General features: G+C 39.6%; 1 protein-coding gene across 4 annotated transcripts in view; it reads right to left on the reverse strand.

The window, feature by feature from the left end:
- MORC2 (MORC family CW-type zinc finger 2) overlaps positions 1–20,311 on the reverse strand; it is a 36,181-nt gene extending 15,870 nt beyond the window's left edge. For 2 of the 4 annotated variants that reach the window (XM_037510906.2, XM_037510905.2), the window contains exons 1-6: positions 19,693–20,311; positions 13,221–13,274; positions 11,482–11,516; positions 6,423–6,491; positions 5,822–5,912; positions 1,998–2,106 (exon numbers count right to left, since the gene is read on the reverse strand). In XM_037510906.2, the coding sequence (XP_037366803.1) occupies positions 1,998–2,106; positions 5,822–5,912; positions 6,423–6,491; positions 11,482–11,516; positions 13,221–13,274; positions 19,693–19,760 (426 nt within the window). In that variant the 5' untranslated portion in view covers positions 19,761–20,311. The remainder of the gene's footprint in view (positions 1–1,997; positions 2,107–5,821; positions 5,913–6,422; positions 6,492–11,481; positions 11,517–13,220; positions 13,275–19,692) is intronic. The other 2 variants (XM_037510908.2, XM_037510907.2) reach the window with 1 other exon arrangement.
- Positions 20,312–20,571: the final 260 nt, after the last annotated feature.

Below are 20,571 nucleotides of genomic sequence, written 5' to 3' on the forward strand. Positions count from 1 at the left end.
TTTATCACCAGGGGAATTGAGTTCCATTTGTGTTCTGTGAAATTATACCCCACTCTGCACCTCTCATTCTTCACAGGCGTCCCAGGTGACAGTGGCATTAGTTTAATCCATGGTCTACTTCCATCAGGACCCATTCCTGCCATCGAACACTTCTCCTTTAGAGTCAATGTTACCATTCTTCTGGTTTTCCTCCTATACTTCTGGCATTTTATCTCCTTTACCACTTTTTCCTCCCCCAACCTTTAAATGCTGGCATGCCTGAGGTTCCATATCCTCTTCTCACTGTATTCACTCCTTTAGGTGAATTCACTTACTACATCAAGAATCCCTGAGCATGGACCTCCTCCAAGCTCCAGGCTCAGGCTTAACTTGACGAGATCAGAACAGAACTTATATTCTTTCCTCCAAATTCCTTTCATTTTTCTCCTGCTCCAGACAGCCCCATAGGCAGGAACTGTAATACACTGATCAAGAACCAAATCTGTGGATCCATTTCCTAAAGAGATGACTCCCCCAATTTCTCTCATCTCCCTACTATGAGTCCCCCTAGACTACAAATAGCCAGGGCCTCTCCACTGGTCCACTAAGACCCCAATCTTCCCAAACCAATCACTACACGATAACCGTATCGATCTATTTAATGAGAATCTGATGTCACATCCTTGCTTAAATTTCCTTTAATAGTCACTTTTAATAAAGTGTCATATGCACTAAGGTCCTAGGGTCAAGTCTAACCTGGCCCTCCCTGCTCTCCAGAGACTGCCACCTGGCAGACTCTGCCAAGTCCCTTCCTACTACTTTACCAGCTCTCAAGATCTTGAACAGACTGTTTCTATTGACTTGAACCCCCCCTCCTGCCACATTCAGGCCATCAGGAAACATTTCTGAATAGCCCAGCCTGGGCTGAGTTCTCCAGCCCTATCTCCTCCCAGGAGCCTGCCCTCCCCAGCTGCAGCACTTCTTTCCCTCCAAAAACACTGACTGAACTGACATATTGCATCACAAAGGCAAACAAAACTCACTAATTTGCTAAAGATAGTAGAAAAAGACAGCCTTTCATTCCCAACATGAACTAATTTGCAATGATTTAGGTGCACATCTAAAGGCAGCTAGTACAAGTTAATCACAATTAAGCAACAGAGATGAATCAGACTAAATCTTTGAATTCAACTATATGCTTTTGTGACCAGTGTGGACCTCTCTCTACAGACCCTCAGAGTTCCCTCTCTCAAGTTCTGGCCTCTATTTCTTACACATGAAAGGAAAAGTTTAGTCTGAGGTTGGGCCTTGTTCCCTGCTTCCCCCTCCCCCGCCCCCACCCCAGCAAAAGAGAGGCCACAAACCTCATCAGACTAGTTCTGCAAATAACAAAGCTATCAGTACACAAAGACAACCATTTAAGCATGCGGTTCATTTAAATGGTTAATTACCAAAATATTTTAAAATTAGAATATTCTGAGTTCATTAGGGCTTCCTTCTAGCATAGCGATAATCCTGAGTATCAGCTGTCATTTAATTACAAGTTTACAGTGATATTTTCCATATGATCACCTGTTTTACCACCCACCTGGGGCTTTGTAGATTTCTGGCTTGTAGCTTCTGATACAGGCAGTTAGAATAATATATTTTCTCAAGAAGAAAATGCAGTCATAGCACATTCCACAAAATCACCATAATATGGGAAAGACAGTGTTGTTCCTATTATTATTGCCAGCTGTGGTCTCCACCCATACTCAAGGAGGCCCAAAATACTTCTGATAAAATAACTTTCCATGGTGACACCCCCATACCTCAGACTAAATTCGAGCTATAGCTCTAGGGGAGCTACAAAGCCAGTTCTTGGTTTCTGCTAGTTACAGTCTGATTCTCAGAAATAAGGCAACTACTCTGAAGTGCTTTTTGAGATTTCTCTTCCTCTCAGATTAAGATATCTGCATCAACCAATTCAGACCCAGGAAATGTGGAATGGTGACTCAGATCACAGAAATGGGATTTACTTCATCAATGCCTTCCTCCTCGTGAAAGGTACGAGACAGAAAGAGGCAGGTCATGGTGTCGTCCTTCTTGGTGAAGAGAATGAAATCCTTCCCAATGCGCATTGAGCCCCTGAGAGAAAAGCAAAAACAGATTATTTTCCCAGGGATTCATAAGTTCATTCTGAAAAACGAACAATTGCACCCTCTAGATACGACTAAAATTGCCGGGGGGGGGGGGGGGGGGGGGGGGCCTCTCCTAAAGGCCTCTCTGTGTCTCAGGATCCTGAGCTGAGTTCCACAGCCCGCTTAATTGACATTCCTCCCTTTGCTCTTCCGTGGGCCTTAGTCCTTTCTTATAACCTTCTTACCACACTTATCCACCACACTGGGCTGCCACAACCCTTCTAAGGCACATGCACCACCTATCTCCAGCTCAGGTCAGTCTCACTGCCTGTCTGTTGCCACGGCGGTAACAAGTTAACTCTGCAGCCTGTGCCCTGGGTTCATTCCAGCTGTGCAACCATTACTAGCCCCTGACTGTGCCACTATCAGGTTTCACTCTAGTAACTGATGCCTTCAAAACATCACCTCCATGCTCACTATATCTCCAGTTCCCATCCTATCTTTCTTTCACTGATAAAAATTCCTTCTCCTGCCCTCTCATCAAACGGCAGCACCGTTATGCTCACAAAAAAACAGTATGAACCCAAGGCTCAGCCAAACTTAGGGACTAACCATACAAATTAAAATTCTTGATCATAATTTTTATTAGTGGGCAGTATGAGGGGCAACCCAAAGCCTCCAATTTCAAAGAGGTTTATCTAATTAGTTCACATCCTGTAACTACAGCCATCTTTTCTCTCAGGATTGTTTATACTTCAAGTTCATTATGATACAGGCATGTCCCTGTTTTTGAGTGCAAGGGATTTCTGGGAAATGTGGCTCAAGGCTGACTTCCACAAATCAAAAGTCTGAATGAATGAAATGCATCCTCCCTGTTTGGTCATAGTTAAGCCTTCTGAGAATCAGGCAAGAACAGGCCTTTCCAGACAGGACGAAGCACCACTGGAAAGTCTGCCCACTGAACAATGAATGGGGCTGCTTAGCTCTTTTCTTCTGAACAGCTTCTGGGGCTTTATGGATATTATCTCATTAGTCTTCATAATAGCCCACAGAAGTGATGGCACTGAGAAATCTTAGTACTTTGTTCTGTGTTCAAATACAAACCAGAAAGGAATGCCAAATAAATGCCATGTCCTATTTCCCCAATGCTCAGGAAAACTCCCAGCATACTCTCCAGAGACACCCTGGGGGCTGCTAAATCCTGTTTCTCTTCTTCCACTTCCCAAGATGCTGGCAATGCTCCTTCTCCTGACAATTTCACAGTCTTCCTCTTTCTTCCCTGAAGCTTACGTGTGGCAAAACAAGGCACCTTATTATCTTGCCTCTGTCAAAGCTTACTCTTGCCCTAATTTGGCAAACACTTCCACATTGTGCCTCTTTCTTCCTTGTCTTTAATCCTGACCTTGGAGGCTCAATAGCAACAAATGAAAAACACCACCTCTCTTAGCTGGCTTCCCTGCCTTTTAATTCTATTCCACTACCAATAACTTTCTCCTGGAACTCTTTTTCAACATCAGCATTGATTTCAAGATGATTATACTCTGAACACTAGATGGCTCCATCTCAACAGGTACTTTACAAAAGACATTCTGCTGAAGTGTATTAATAACACTCTCAACTTCTATAAATTTTCTTGCCCCATCGTCTAAGCATTTTTAGAGCTACATTTCAAGCCCTTTGTCAGAGATGAGAACCCCCTTTTCTAGCTTAGAAAACATATATTCAGGGGCCTCCCTGGCAGCGCAGGTGGTTGAGCACCACACTGTGAAGCTGTCAGCAGCCTCAGCAGCATGGGTTAGATCCTGGCCAGCCAGCAAGAATCCCACATGGCAAAGCAGACCTCTCCTGTCTCGCCCGCTGCTCCCCTCAGCAGTGTATTTCGTCAGTCTGCCTGTTCTGTTCCCTGCTCTGTCTCTGGTGAATCCTCCCACCCTCCTGCGCATCTAGCCTGTACCCCAGTTCTTGTATGAAAATAATCTTAAAAAAAGAAAACATATATTCAGAGAGGTGAAATGGCTTACCTGAGCTACAGAATTGCTAAAACCAGGTAGGAGACCTTACATGGGAAATAAGGGCTTCTTACCTCACACTAACCTGTTATTGAGGACTGAGATCACCTACACCAGAATTATCTGGGGGAACCTATGAAAAACACAGAATTCCTAGGCCCTATTCCATACTCACTGAATTAGAACAAGAATCTGCCACAGAAAGATCAAAGAAATAAGAAGTCAGAAACCAAACAAGACTTCTCACAGCAATGAGAGCATTTATTCTTGAATCTACTTGGCATGTATTACACTTCCAATCTACAAAAGAGGAAGCTAAGAGGGAACTAGCAAAGTAGCTAAGGTGAGATTTGAACTTTAATTTGTCTGACTCAAATGAGATGGGCAACAGCTCCGACTCTGCAATCAAAATGATGTAGGGTTCATGTGTCAGCTCCACATTTGCGCATTTTTACACCTTAGTCATTTCACCCTAATAATCCTCATTGCTCTCCCAATTATGTTTATTGAGGCAAAGTTGGTTTACATCATTTTATTTGTTTTAGGGGCTACAGGCTCAAACCTCTACAAATATGTTTTCAGACCATGCCCACCTTCAAGCCCCAATAATCCTCTACCATGCTCCATTGGGTCCCTTCCTCCCCAACTCCCACCGTGCCCCTCCCCTTTCTGGTTGCCTCAATTTTGCAGTCAGATGTCAACAGTTAGTAAACCTCAATTTCTTCATTCCAAAATGAAAATAGCAATATTCATACCTCATAGAGCTACAGTGAGGATTATATGAGTTTTTAGCACAGTGCACCTGACACATAAGTGCTTGTTCTTATGATTTCATTCCTGCCCTGCAGACAAATCATAATATTCAGGTACCAGATCCTTAAAAGTTTTTGGAAAAACTCTTTCTTGCCCACACACCCAAAGCACTCTGCACCTGAGACAATAACCTAACTGCTGATGTTACTACCAAACCACCCCGCTCGTGAAAAGAAAACGACATTTCCACAGCAAGACTGGAAACTTGACTCAGAATTCCATTTGTACAAACTCCAATTCCACTAAATCTTATTCCATTCAAAGGTATGTACAGCTGGAAGTGAGCATTTCAGAAATAGAAACCTTTCTCATGGGGCTTCACTAAAAACCACAACAACACATTCCAAACACCAAACAAGTGGGAACCAAGGGCAGAGAAAGAAATCCCAAGAGATCTGAAGACATTAGGTAGGTCTCTGCTACAGGGGCTAACAGGACATATGTGGAGACCACATACAGGCCTCTTACTCACACTGGGTCCCCGACAGCTGGCGCAAAGTATGACAGGTGGCAGGTGCTCAGGGAATACTGTTATGCTGTGAAAATACCCTCTTCACCCTCTCAATCCTAACACCACAAAACAATCACTAACACCCTCAAATACAGGGTGAAAAATAAAAATCTTCAGTAGGAGAGGTAAAGTTCCAGAATACAGTGCCAACAGAAACCTACAGCTTCTCCACCCTAACTGGCTTTAGACATTCATATATTTCAATCTGTCAAGTAGTTTAGGATGCAAAATAGCTAGTAAGCCCCCAAGCCACTACTTTTTTCTGACTTCCCTCCTGTTTCAGTCATACAGTGGAGGATCAAGGAGGAGGAATGTTTTCACAAACAAAAGTAGGCCAGCATCACTTAATTTTTGTTTTGGGCCCCATGACAGGTTTCTAGTATACTTACGATTTTAACCCATTCCCATACTGCCCAATCTGAGTGGACTCAGGTGTTCGTTTGGCTGACTTCCCAAATTGGATCACACTGGCAGCATCACCTGAAGTGTTGGGCACAAGAAAAAGTGAAAAATTTGCATTTTTTTTCCAGCCTCCTCAAAAATCAAAGGTCTTGATATATCCTTGTTAAAGCAGGGCTGTGCAGCTACCTCTGTTCAAGGAAATTCACAAGCATGAGGCAAATGAGGCAACCGCTGATTGGCCCCTCAGTACTGACTTAATTATGATCTTGTTCTGTTACTAGAATACCATAAAGCTGGTGGAGGCCTCTGTCATTCTGTCCCCAGGAAGTTGTACAAGTTAATAAATACAATATCAAGAGACAGGTATACTGATTTACTTCTGGTTGCCTATCTTCCAATCTCCCATACTAGGACAAGACCCACTAAATACACCAATGGAATTAAGCCTGTGATGTTGCAAGAGAGTGCACTCTCCCCAGGTGGATTTTCTAACGACAATAGTGAGGGATCAGAAAAATGTTATACAATAACTATTTTATAAAAATGATTACATCTTCCCAAAAGCAACACAATCATCTCATCACTTACTTGGATCCATTCCTGCTCCATCATCCAAAAAGCAAAGCATAAATCCTCCTCGAAGGTCATCTCGCCTTTCTGTTAAAAAAAAAAAAAAAAAAAGAGAACTGCCATTACTGGAGTACTACCCACCAGAGGGTGGTAACATGGTTATGATCACAAGGTAAACCAATGTAAAGCTTGATTCAAAAAGGTCAGGTCACACCTAGCTTTTCCTTCTAGACCTAGTTGATGAGTTAGACATCAGGACCCTTATGGGGTGGAATTCCCATCAAAAGTACTCCAGTGCTTTTCAGTTCATGATAAAGCATGAGAGAATTTGTAAGAAAGGCAGGGAAGACTGACCAGCATCTAATCACACCCATGCATAACACACTGAATATGCGTATATTTCATATATACCACAATCATTTTTCTGCCTTTCTCTACCTCCTCTTCTACCTCTGCTCTCTGCCATGAACCACAAGCTACTACAATACTCCAATTAGTGCTCAAATTCAAAAGGAAATCTACTCTGTGGGTTAAGTCTGAGGTAGCCTTCAGACGAAGCAATAAAATAAAACAGGCTATGAACAAAGAGGTGGCAGCTGCTATCTAGAAGGGAACATAGGGCCTTCCTGGAGGTTTAGGGTATTAAGTCTCAGCACTGTCACCACTGCGGCCTGAGTTCAATCCCCAGTCAGGGAGCTAACCCACAAATGGCGCAACAGATCTCTCCTGTCTCACACACTGATCCCCTCAGCAGTGTATTTCAGTAGATCCACCTGTTCTGCTCCCCACTCTGTCTCTGGTGAATCCTCTCACCCTTTGCACCTCTGGTCTAGAACCCTAGTTCTCATAAATAAATAAATAAAATAAAAACAAATCTTTAAAAGAAAACTGAAGGGAACATAACTGATTACAGCATTCTAGTGGGTATCTCCTGCAGCACCAAGTGGTACCTCATGGTTGCCTCATACAAGCATGTCACAGGCAATGGAGAAGAGACTCCCAAACAGGGACGGGGAGATAATGGAGTTTCAAGGTGCCTTTTGACACAATATTGAGGACTAGGCAAGCAAAGGAGGAACAATACAGGTCTTAGAAGAGCACTTCTACTAAAAGAAGATCTGTGTAAGGTACTAAGGGACAAGCCCAAGACTGCTTTGACTTTTTTAGTCAAAGGACTTCCCCCCCCGCCCCCACAAAGATTTATTTATACAAGCACTGGGTACAGTCAGAAGCGCGGAAGGGTGAGAGAATTCACCACAGCCAGAGCGGGGAGCAGAGCAGGCACTGCCGAGGGGAGCAGCAGGAGGCAGGAGAGGTCTATGCAAAATGTGGGACCCTCGTCCGGTGGCCAGGGAGCAGCCAGGGATCAAACCGGTGCTGCAGAGGCTGCGGGCAGCTTCGTAACCCAGCGCTCAACCGCTGCTCCACCGGGGAGGCCCCAAAGGACTTTTTAGTCTCCTCCAAGTTGTAGCTCACCAAGTTTATACAAATCTAGGCAATCTCTTTGTCCTCCCCTTGGGCTAAAGATTCATGTGAGTCATGACTACCTTCTGTTAACTGAACTAGTTAATGTAATTTAAAATGCTATTTCAGAATTACTATAAACCACAGAGATTTTCAAGTATCAGTGTTCAGGAAACTGAACTTTGCTGGAACTTTTTTATTAACACATGCTTCTTGAAAGTTCAAGGTCAAGGATCTTCCTGGGGGTATTACTGGTAGACAAGAAAATTTCTCTTTGTGGCAATGCCTGAGTCTAGAGAATCCAAATGAGATCTGGCAAGCAGGAGTAAGTACAAGAAAAATGCAAAAGGGTTTCAAAGTTTCTATCTGGAGGAAGTGTCACATGGAGACAAAGGAGGTCAGGTAAAGGATATGGTAAACGATTCTAATTCTAGGTAAGAGCTATTTGCTGTACACAACAGCCATAAAATGTACATGAAGATTCTGCTTTGAGATCTAGAAGCTGGTATGAGCATTTGAAAAGTTCCCAAGAATTACCATCAATTCCTGTATACTACCTAGGAACTACTTCTAGGCCCTTGTGTTAGAACAGGACTCACAAGTTGTTTTAAAACACAATCATCACTTAACACTGGGTCTGGAATCACTTTCAGCTCAAGGACTTCATTTCAAAGCTTTTTTATGTGATTTAAAGAGGCGTAAGAGGGATGTGTCCTGGACACACAGTCCTACAGCCTGTAAATAACCAGTGGAATCTAGGTCCATGGTAATTGTCTCAGGGCCAAAGCAAGACAAGTTGACACAACAAAATCTTCTTCAACTTTACATACAGGTATTGTGGCATCATCAGCTGGCTAGAACACTTATCCCAATCACATGTTTACTTGATGAATATTTACTGACCATTTCCTGCATGCCTGGGTCTGTAATAAGGATAACAGATAAATAACTGCCTTCATGAAGCTTACGGTCCAGTTGATACGACTATCTATAGCAAATCAGGTAGCCAGGAAGATTTAAGCAGAATGAGACGGAGAAGAGTTACTGGGTAGAGAAAAATGTAGTGCATAAGAAATCACCTGAAGAACTTGTTAAAATACAGATTCTGGACTCCATCCTGGGAGGTCTAATAATATTGGTCTGAGAATTTGCATTTCAAATAAGCTCCCAGGTGATGCTCATGTGATCCATTGGTGAACCACTCCTGAGAAGAACTGAGTCACAGCACATAAGAACCAGAAGGCTTCCCTGGTCAAAACTATTTCCCCGGACATTTTACCAGTTAAGAGATACATTCCTAACACCTGATAATTACTTTAATCAGTCCAGAAGCGCTATCTGAAGACTCCAAGAAAAGGATTTTGATAAAGGCGGGACGTTCTAGAGAAGAGTGTCTAAGCAGCTGCAGGTTGTGTGCATCCTTCCCATGACACATCATGGAAGCTAGAGGGAGGGCAAAGCCAAAGGGCAAAACCAAACTGCCTTCTTTGAAGTTGTTCTTCAGATACTGCTAACAGCTATGAAAGAACCAACTTGGAAGCCTGCAGATTTAAGCTTCCCCCAAGTCTCGCTTCTCCAAATTAACAAGACATTCCTCCATTCAACTCCCACTGGGGAAATGAAAAGAAGTGGGGAGAGTGAAGATGCAAAATGGAGCTAGAAGTAAAAAGTCAGCAGTGTTAAAATGTCATTTTCAAAGCTATAATAAAATGATATCCAAAAGTTTTTCATCATACTTCATAATCTGAGCAGTATTTATTTCCATTACAACTGTTCTCATTTTCCATTTATTTACATTAAGTTGGCATCACAAAAGAGATCTTTCTTTGAGGAGATGGCACTTTCTATACAAAGAAGTAAAGAAAGTCAAAAGAACCCAAAGTCTACTTCTGACAGGCATATCACGATCTGGACCCATTTAGTAGGACTGCTTTGGTTACATGATCACCTCCAGACTGGTTGTCTGGTTCCTTTCTTACCCTTCTTAGGTTTAAATACAACCTTTTCAAATGTGACTTTGTGATGATTGCAAAGTATCAATATATCTGATGTTTGGGGAGACCAAGTTCAGAATTGGAGAAAGGAAAATACTTTCTCCCATACACCAACAAGAATTTCACAATATTAAGATATTACTGATTCTGTTATTCATCTTATTGAGATCTAAATGTATGAAGTTAAGAACACCTCAGTCAAGACTCCCAATCAAGTTAACTGGAGTAAATCAAGTCTTTTACCAAAATCCAACAGTGTTTAGTGCTTCTATCACACCATCTAATCCTTAATTGCCTTGAAAGTTCCCACACGAGCACATTATTGTTCTCTAATCATCCGTACAGAGTGCTAACTGTCTTCCCAATTAGAGACCAAATTCTTGGAGCAAAGGTCACATCTATCCTCTCATTCCGCCCAAAGCACAAAAATAACTGCTAAACACATAATGAATGCACACTGAACCCTTTCCACTTAAATTGAAATCCAACTGTTCTGCTGTATTCTAATTGTCAAAAACTAAATTTCCTTGCTGAAATTTGCCGAACAAAGGTGTTAAGAGGGAACACAGATGATCTTTTTTAAAAACTTCTTCCAAACAGACAAGTCTATGATTTCTCTCTTCCATGTCATTTGGAGTAGAAATCCATTCTCTTGCTTTGCCATCTGTGCAATAATTACAACAGCCACCATTTTCTTCAGAGGAGCTGTTACCACTAAAGCACACTGAGCTGCAAGTCACTGTGCTTTAGGAATGGTATCTCCATCTGGCCTGAAGGTTTACAGCCTCTTCTAACATTCTTCTGGAGTCCCTCTTTTCCCTGTACTTTCTTCTAAAAATAAAAAAGGCCTTATTTTCATTGCTTTTGCAGTCTTTTAAACAGAAGGATTTCAAAATTTAAGCAGTTTAGCTGACTTCTAGCTGTTATTTGCTCCAAAGTCTATCAGGCATGAGAAATTCATCGTATCTGGGGAGACTTTTTTGTAACTATGACATTGGAGGTTCTGAGTTACTTCTTAGTTGTACCCTTGTTCCAATCTATCAAATGACATAGGTCCATGAAGAGGGGACTGATAACTACATAGTCCCCACAAAATATACCCCAGTCTTCTCAGAAGCCAGTCAATGTTAGTCACCTCAAACCTTTAGAAGACTTTAGGAAAAGTTTTTCAGAAAAACATATCATGCTAGTCACACTGTATTCGAAAGCCATCCTCCTCTATTTTTCTTCCAAAATTTTAGCATTCAAATGACAAAAAAAAAAAAAAAAAAAAAAAAAAAACCATACTGGCACAAATATTGAACAGGGAGAAAGCAAACTTTTTTACAAGGCCAATAATAATTCATTCCCTAACTACTCCATCATGCCCGTAAATCTCCTAAATACTATTTTCGCAGATCTATAGATCTCAGCACCCCTGTTAGTTTATTTACACCAGTATTCTTCATTTCTATTACATGCCTGACCAGGGATGCTCAATTTCTACCTATGAGCTTAAGTAATTGTGTCTTGAGTAACCAGGCTACAGAAACCAGTTATTTCCCACTCATTTCTTCTTAGACACAGCACTAAAGGCATTGAAAGGAACAGGACATTAAAAGAACTAACACCTGACTTACCTGCATAAATATCTATTCTTGTGGCATCAGCATCTCTGCAAAATTAAAAGGGAAAAATCAAGATCCAAGTAAGAATATGAAATATCAAAATGTGTATTATTTTGAGTGGAGTGCAAACTATTTTGAGTCTATTTTTAGGAAGTCACACAAAAATTATGTACATTAAAGCTATACTTCCTTGCAACACAATTTTCCTTATATATCTATGAAACACTTTTAAGGTTTCAATTTGAAATAATCACATGCCATACGGGGTATGAACTTTTTTTTTTTTTAATAGAGATGTCATAGTGAAAACATCCGCTCAATGCAATCATAAAATATCTTCCAATAACTTGTCCATCATCTTTCTCACAAAGTTATTAAATGGAAAAAAAAGCCACAAAGCCTATAAAAAAAAATCAAGTCTTGTGGTATACACATCACAGTCGGCAGTCTGACTCACAAGCCTATACATAATCTTATCCTCTCAAACCTTAAAAGTTGGGGTTCCCCATTAGACTCCAGCAATAAGCTGAAACAGAAATTCAGTCATCAGTGAAGGATTGGAAGTAACTAATCCAATTCTGCTAACTACAGTCAAGGAAATGAGGAATGGAGATTTTCAATAGTTTTTAAATGCAAAAACCCACTCAAATCCACATAGCTCTAGAGGTATGTAGTCTTATAAAAATCTTTTTCAAGTATGAACGCTGGCAAAATTTGAGCATCTGCACATATATACACACTCCCAGGAATCTCTAATCTACGATACTGTGCACAAAAGAGCAGCCTGCCACAGCAAACTATGGTCTCACTAAGCTAACAAGTAACAAATTCAGAGTTCCATTAAGCTACATATTTAATTTGAATGTAAAAATTATGAGTCAAACAGGATTGAAATAAAATGGGAATTGTCTTGTTGAGCTTATTAAGCAGCACACTCTCATAAGCAATCCAGTTAATAATAATAAAAGTAATAATACTATAGGTTTGTATTAACATAGACAGAAAATTATCAGCAAGCTCATTACTGAGAATCTGTTTAGAAATACTTCTGTTGTTAACTCTTAACCTCTTCTAATCACCAACACCTGGTTAATAAAAAATTTTATATTTGCATTCAATTTTATGACTTTTATCTGCATTTTCATAATAAAATTGCAAACATAATACAATTACAAAATCTTGTTTTGGACTTCACTATTTGTTTACCCCCAAAGCAACCCTAAGTTCTATTCTGTCTTGCACAGTAACATTTAAAAGCTTCCATCACTAAGAACTGTATAAGACATTGCTGAAGGATTTCTTCAAGCACAGATGCTAACTATCAAAGATGTTTTGATGAACTGGAGTCATTTGACAATAGAAAATACATTTTGGGGGGAGACGCAGAATAGGAGGTGGTGTACTGTCCTGGTAGCACAAATTAAATCAATTTGTCCTATTAATTTGATTCCTAAGTGTCTATATTAATTCCCTCTGTTTCACTATAATTATCTTGTTATAACAATACACGAGGGAAGGTAGCTTTGGAGGGCCTAAGTTCACTATTTTTAGGCTAGAACACAGAGCAATGAATGAATTACAGTTCATCAAATATCATTTAATATGCTTTTATTAAAATAATACTTTTTGGATAAGCAGCCTCTCAGGCGTTGCAGCTGCTACAGAGCTAGCTTCCTCCTGGTCTTCAGAAACCAAAGGTCACAGCTACCCAAAAAGTTTCAAGGACAGACTATATACCTAAGACTACCTACCTTGCATTATCAACCAGTTCAGCAAGAGCACCAAACAAGAATTCATGAGTAGTTCTGAAATGATAAATAATACTAAGAATCAGCAAAGAATTATGTAATTGAATGACAAATTCTAATAAAATTCAAGGTTTTAAAATACTAAAAAGCTTTTAGGAAAATAAATCAGAAAGTGAGATTTGCATTATCAATTTACAGAAATTTAAACTTCACAATTCAAGTCCTTCCACAGTTTACTAATCCTCAAGTAATAATCAAGTCCTATCTACTCAGAAATGTTTAGTCTTACTATGTGAGTAAACCTACTATAAAGCATTAGAAGATTCCTCTCAGAAGTACTAAGAGCAATATTCTCATTCTGCTTAGGAAAAATGCTGTATTTTACTTTTCATTGCCTGTAACCAGCTGTCAGTTTCTGCGTATCTCTAAGCATGCTTACTGAATAATTTGTTAGCATTTGTTTTACCATTATCTTGTGTGTGATGTACCTATAAAGAAAGAAAACCTATTCACTTTTTGCAATTTATAAACAAAAACATTCCATTTCAAAGTGAGACAAAAAAGAATAACCTATTAACTTTCTCTAACTTTCTCTAATTCTGGCTAAAAGCAGAACATTTTCCACATTAAAAAAAGGAAATCCAGGCCTCCCCGGTGGCGCAGCAGTTGAGTGCTGAGTTGTGAAGCTGCCCGCAGCCTCTGCAGCACTGGTTCGATCCCTGGCCACCTGACGAGGGTCCCACATGGCACGCAGACCTCTCCTGCCGCCTGCTGTTCCCCTCAGCAGTGTACTTCATCGGTCTGCCTCTTCTGTTACCCGCTCTGGCTCTGGTGAATTCTCTCACCTTCCTGCGCTTCTGACTGTACCCAGTGCTTGTATAAATAAATAAATCAATCTTTAAAAAAAAAAAAGGAATTCCAAACTCCTCTTGAACAATTTTTTTCCACAAAAACTTGGGAGTGGTCTCCTAAGGCCCCTGTTAAGAAGTCAATTATCTCTTCTGTGAGGCTGCTCAAAGTTTGGGCTGGGTGAAAACACAAATTACCATGTTATTCAGAACTCTAAATAAAAATGTTATTTATGCATAAGATACATCCTTTAAATTCTCTTTAATTTGTGCTATTTCCTCTAACAGTCTTCATCAAATATAAAAGCAGGATATGTCTACCTAGAAACATTAACTTCTAAATAAATATAAAATCATTAACCCATATATTACCATCAATTTAAAAAAATTTTTAAACAAATTTAAAAAACTTAATCTTTTTTTGGTATATAAAGTTTCAGCCAGTAAAGTGAAAATGTCTGCAAATTTAGAATGAAAAATATCAATATTAAATAACTAGCATGTAGGATCACTTACTACTACTGTTTAAAACTATAAAACGTTTTATAAAATGAATGCCCAACAATGAACTGTTCAGGAACACCAGTTTTTCCTCCTCAAAATGGAAATTTAGAATTAAAATGACAAGACTTTTTGGAATTTTAGGAAGAACTTTTCCCCATGAGATCAGTGAATGTGTCTGTTGCTAATCCAAAAGCAGCACCTGAGTATTTTAACAAAAAGTAGAAATTTTACATGCAATTAGTCTAGGAAATAAAGCTCAAACTCTTCTGACCAAAATCCAATCCTCAGTTTATAAGGAATAGAACAATTAAGGAAAAAAAACTACCCATATTTTTAATCATCTTAAATTCTTTAGATTATCATCCAAAGAAACAAGAAATGTATCCTGTGATTATTCCATGAAATAAGGAATAATAAGTTTAAAAATTAATGTGATTTGCTGAAGTTACAAACATTTGCTCTCAAATTTTCAGCCAGTCATTTTCTGTTTGACTTAGAAGTGACTTGGAAACTTAGAGAATTTAGTTTTCCATACTATAATATTTTTTAATTTTTAGGACTATTATGTACAAATATAAACCAATTTTTTGTACTACTTCTCATTTCAACATCTGTACTTTAACTTGCCAAGGAATTTCAGAAGTATGCTCAGAAATTATAGCTCAGGAAAAAAAAAGAACATAACTGAGGCTACAACATGAATGCAGAAATGCAGTGTGTTTGGAATAGTAAAAGGAAAGAAGGAAATACCTGGCATTTGGAAGAAAATGGTGACTATGAATAATCTGGAAAACCAATTCTGATACCCGTTGCCATCAGGGCAAAGATATGAAAAGCAGAAATACAGACGACTACTCAGCAATATATATTTATAACTGCTTCACATAGCCAAAGACATTCAGAATTTAGTAAGATCTCGAAAGGACAAAAACACCTCCATGTTCACTGTTTCTACACAATATTTAGAAATGTGCCTGTACATTTAAAAACTAAAGAAAATATCCCAAAGATCTCTATTGTTCCACACAGTATTGATGCTGTACCACAAATATAAGTTAACAAATATCTTCAAGATGTTGCTAAGTGGTACTTTTGTGATAAGTACTGACACATCATAAAAGGGGCCTTTTGTGACAACTCTTGGAGAGATAATACTCAGAATCTTCTCCAGACCTGCAACTGATTAATGGTGGCTCTACTAACAAATGCTAAAGCCAGAGTTCTAATTATCTCTTAAAATCCTAAGACCCAAAAAACATATCAGTGGTTTAATTTCCCCCTTTTTCCCAAATAACATTCAAAAAAGTGTGCTCATTACTAGCTAATACTTGCAGTAGAGATATCTGGATAAATATTAAAGGAAATTCTTTTCTTCACAGACCTAAATATCTTTTGCATGGGATCTAAAAAAGATCAATCATCTGCAAAGATTTTTAACAAACACTTTCATTTTCAACAGATTGTGGCTTTTATGAACGTTGTTTTATGATCAAAACAGTTCTGCAGCTCAATGTTTGCAGTGATAAATTGAGGTGCAACTCTACTCATTTTGTAAAGAAAATGGTCTCCCTGTTTATTTCAGCCTGAAATGAAATCAATAGATTCACAATCTCATCACGATGATACAGTTTACATACAAACGGCTTTAATATATTTAGAGTGTAAACCTACATTTCAATAGGATTATGTAAGTCATGAGAAATATTGTCTCAAAACTTGACGGGTTTCTTTACATTCACTCAACAGATGAAACAACCAAAAAGATACGGCCAAGATAGTAAGTTATTAAATGTGCCAACAGGAATGTCCTTTCCCATAGAAAGCAGGCATCCTTTATTGAAGCATCCTGCTCTACCAAACCACTTAGCAAAGAGAGAATTTATTTCTGCATCTTCTACCAAAGCAATATGACTACAATTGCCTCAAGAATCAATCACCTAGATTGCTCCACTTCCAATTAGCAATCTCAAAACCTAGTACACCAAAGAGCAGCAACAGCATTATATTTATTTAAAAGCCCTTTTTATTTAAAATAAATCTTTTGTCATCTAAGCAAAATCTAGTATTAAAAGACAAAGATAATGAGACTTTCCCTTAATTTCTGTTTTAAACCTTAATGTAACCAAGAGAATAAGCATCACTACAAACCCAATACCAAAAAAGTTTAAATTACTGTTCAAACACTCCAACAAATGCTCCAGAATTTACTAAGAACTTATCTCTGTAATGACGAGCACCCAACACAAACACAGTGACCAACTTTTGGTTTACATAAGCTATTACTATAAAAATAATCACCATCATCTAGTCAATGTTACATACAATATTAATTACTTTATAAACTTATACAATCCTCATAATCAGATTAGCCCCATTTTAGACAGAAAAACTGACGCTCTGAGCAGTTGACCTGGCCAAAATTCTCAGTTAAGATGCAATCTAATCAAGGCCTGACTGGCTCCCAATCCCATGCTCTTTCCACTGCACCACAGATTGCCACCACTCTAGTCTGAGTTCCACTTGCAAATCTACACTAAATAGGAGGTAAGAAAGGGCTACTTCTTTCAAAATTAATAGTCTGGTAATAATGTAGATGTTAGACACCTTACAATAGTTTTGTTTTAAAAATTGCAACAAAAGAGGAAGTATTATGACAAATCCTTCCTTTTCTGAATTTGACTTTGCAACAGTTAACGCATGATACATCTACCATCACTTCAAGTAATGAGTCACAGCTTTTGAAACTTGAAAGTGTTTTCATCTAAAAATGAACTTTCAATCAGGGCACCACTATTAAAAAAAAATCTTAAAATTAGTTGCAAATCAGAAACTTATCCTGTTCTGGGTTCGTTATTTCCTTCCAGCAGGACTGGACACATTCAAAAGTAGACAATTTCAAGATGTGATCCATTAAGAAATTCCAGAGCTTCCAAAATCATATATCCAACCTTCAAATATTCAGGCAAGAAGGTAATTCTACTTCAATATGGTTAAGTCAAATTCACAGAAAAATTTTCAACTTCACTTTAAACAAGTGTCTTAACTGACATCTGATTCTTTGCCATGGCTCCATCTATTTATTGGTAATAAACTATAAAATGGGAAAAGAAATTTTAAAAAGAACAGAAATATCCCAGAACCCCCATATTGGAGGCTTATTGAGATAAACTAAAATTAAAGACTTTTCAAGTGGGAAAGAAATCTTAATAAACAAGGAAAGAAGTTCTTGAAGGTGCAACAGACTAGTCACTACTGCCTAAAGGCAGAACCAAGATTGCCGCCAGATAATTCTGCCTTAAATCCACCATTTAGCAGCAGTTTATGTAAACCTTTAGCATGTAAGGTAATCTCTTTGAGCCTCAGTTTCCTCAAATGCAAAGCTATAATCCTTATCCCAGTAGGGTGGCTATACAGAGTATTTTAGACCATGTTTAACTGATGCAACTGTTATTTTTTTTTTTTAAACAAAGCCTTTAGAAAAGGCAGAATTCCTGCTGGTGGTCTTCAAATGCTATCATACAGTCAATCCAAATTTGGCTCCTTGTTCCAAAATGTGTCAATCACAATGATCTGTGAATATCTAAGTGAGCTTGTTCTCAATGTGGAAGTTCAAATATTGAGAACTGCTTGTTCTCAATGTGGAAGTTCAAATATTTATTAAAGGATACCCAAGGTTTTGCCCAAGGTGCTGCTCCAGCTAGCTGAGAAACCTCTGATCAACAATGGATTGCTAGATTTCAGATTCACCAGGCAAAGCATAATAATCCACTAGGTGACACTAAGGGTGGGTACTCTGATCTCTGATGCGCTCTAAAGCTCAGTAAGTTTCCTAAGCAAAACCAGGCTCTCATTGTTTGGCAATTGACTACTCAAAAAGTTTCCTTGATAGAAAAAATAGCTAACAAAAAATTATAGGCATCACAAATAATATGTCCTTTCCCATAAATGGCGAAAAATTATTGTACTAAAAATTATTGTATTGGATCATTGACGTGCACGTTCTGAATCCGGAAGATGGTTCTTCAGGTAACTTGAAGCCATTCATTTATTCAATCATCTCTCCAGGTTCGAAAACGGTAGCATACTTACCTTCCTCTCAAAACGGATAATGAACATATAAAAACACAAAATAGTCACTAACCTTCTGATTACTTCTAAGAGAGAAGGCATAAGGATTAAAACTACAACATTCCAGACCAAATGTGGAGTGATTATTTCTTCATGAACACAGTATGTGTTCTGCGATTTGCACAAAAACTGGGGAAAACTAAAAGTTGCCATTTCTTGCTAGCTTATACAAACTATACTGGATGTAGGGAAGGATTTCCCAAGAAGACACAGCCAACTGCTGAATAAAACTTCAATTTCTTGTTACAAGTTGTCATTTAGGTATCTTTTTTTTTTTCCCTGTTAAAAAACGGACTTATTGGGCCTCCCTGGTGGCGCAGCGGTTGAGCGCTGGGTTGCGAAGCTGCCCGCAGCCTCTGCAGAGCCGGTTCGATCCCCGGCTGCTCCCCGGCCACTGGAGGAGGGTCCCACATGGCACGCAGACCTCTCCTGCCGCCCGCTGCTCCCCTCAGCAGTGTACTTCGGTCCTTCTGCCTGCTCTGCTCCCTGCTCTGGTGAATTCTCTCACCCTCCCGCGCTTCTGACTGTACCCAGTGCTTGAATAAATAAATAAAATCTTAAAAAAAATAAAAATAAAAAAAAATTATAAAAAAAAAAAACAAAAAAAACGGACTTATATGTGCCGCTTAGAAGTTTGTTATAACCCAACTACTTTGGCTGTTATGACTAAAGAGAAAAACCAGCTGATTAGAGTCCAACTTTTGGAGATCCAACGAATAGTACTTGTTCAATTCCTAACAACTACAAAAGCAACATACTGACTCCAAAGAAATAAACGTTGCATCTGCTCAAATTTTTGATGCAATAAATGAAGCTCATATTCTTCTGGATTAGCAACAAATACTTCACTGATCTCTTCTTCATTATAGAGCTCAAGACTGATCCACTGATACATCCCATAAAGGAAAAAGCAAAATTTTATGGAGATAGTAGTTCCATATCACTATCAAGGAATGAGTTATCAGTGACCTCAGTGGCACCTACAAGATACTTACGAATTTGTATGCAGATATTCAAAAGTTAGTTGAGCTCGATTCAAACTGCTGTAATTTGTGAAAGCCATGAGTGCAGTGAGTTCTCCAGTCCTTTACTCGCTAATTGGGAGATCAACTTTTAATAGCTTTTCCAGGATTTCTTCCAGCAAAATTTGGTACGTCTGTGCGCTTTACAGTTCGTTACCTAGTATCTACCCAAAATAGATAAGAGAGACGCCAGAAGCTACAATCGATTTCCCCTTTATTTTTTAAATCTTCTCAAGGACTATGACGCAATATTTTTAAGAGAATTACGTCATAAATCTGTAGTCTTAAGGAGCTTCCGTGTTAACTTTCGGGAGTTCAATGAGTTCAGCGTGGACGGTCCTAGAACCGACGTGGGGTCCTCGAGTAGGAGATGTTACCACTGTTCCATCTTCTCGTTCTTCCAGCGTTTTTTGTTCGTTTCCCTCGGGCAATTTACCAATCCGGAAACTTACCAACCGGAACGGCACCCACTTCTGTCACAAAACTCTGACATCACCCATGTCTTCCAGCACCAGTGATCCCGGGATGCTTAAACTGGCCCTCGCCCGGCGGCCACGCCGTCGACGGGGCACATCCGGCCTCGGGCCCGGCTTCACGCCCAACCGAAAGAGCGAGCTCCTCTGCGCGTCGACGGCCGCCTCCTGTCTCCAAGCCCAGCCCACACCCGGCCGGCTGACCGACCGCGCGGCCTCGCTCCCCTCCGGGCGCCGGGACGTGACCTCACACGGCGCCGCCACAACGCCTCTGAATTGACCCGCCCAAATCACCTCAGGCCGGGCGCGCCCCTCCCCCACCGCCTCAGCGCGCGGCCTCGGCCTCTCCGGGCCCTTCCGGGCCTCAGCCCCGCGGCGT

This window comes from Talpa occidentalis, unplaced genomic scaffold, assembly GCF_014898055.3.
Source record: "Talpa occidentalis isolate TD23 unplaced genomic scaffold, MPIMG_talOcc4v2.1 talOcc4.14, whole genome shotgun sequence".
Classification (NCBI taxonomy): domain Eukaryota; kingdom Metazoa; phylum Chordata; class Mammalia; order Eulipotyphla; family Talpidae; genus Talpa; species Talpa occidentalis.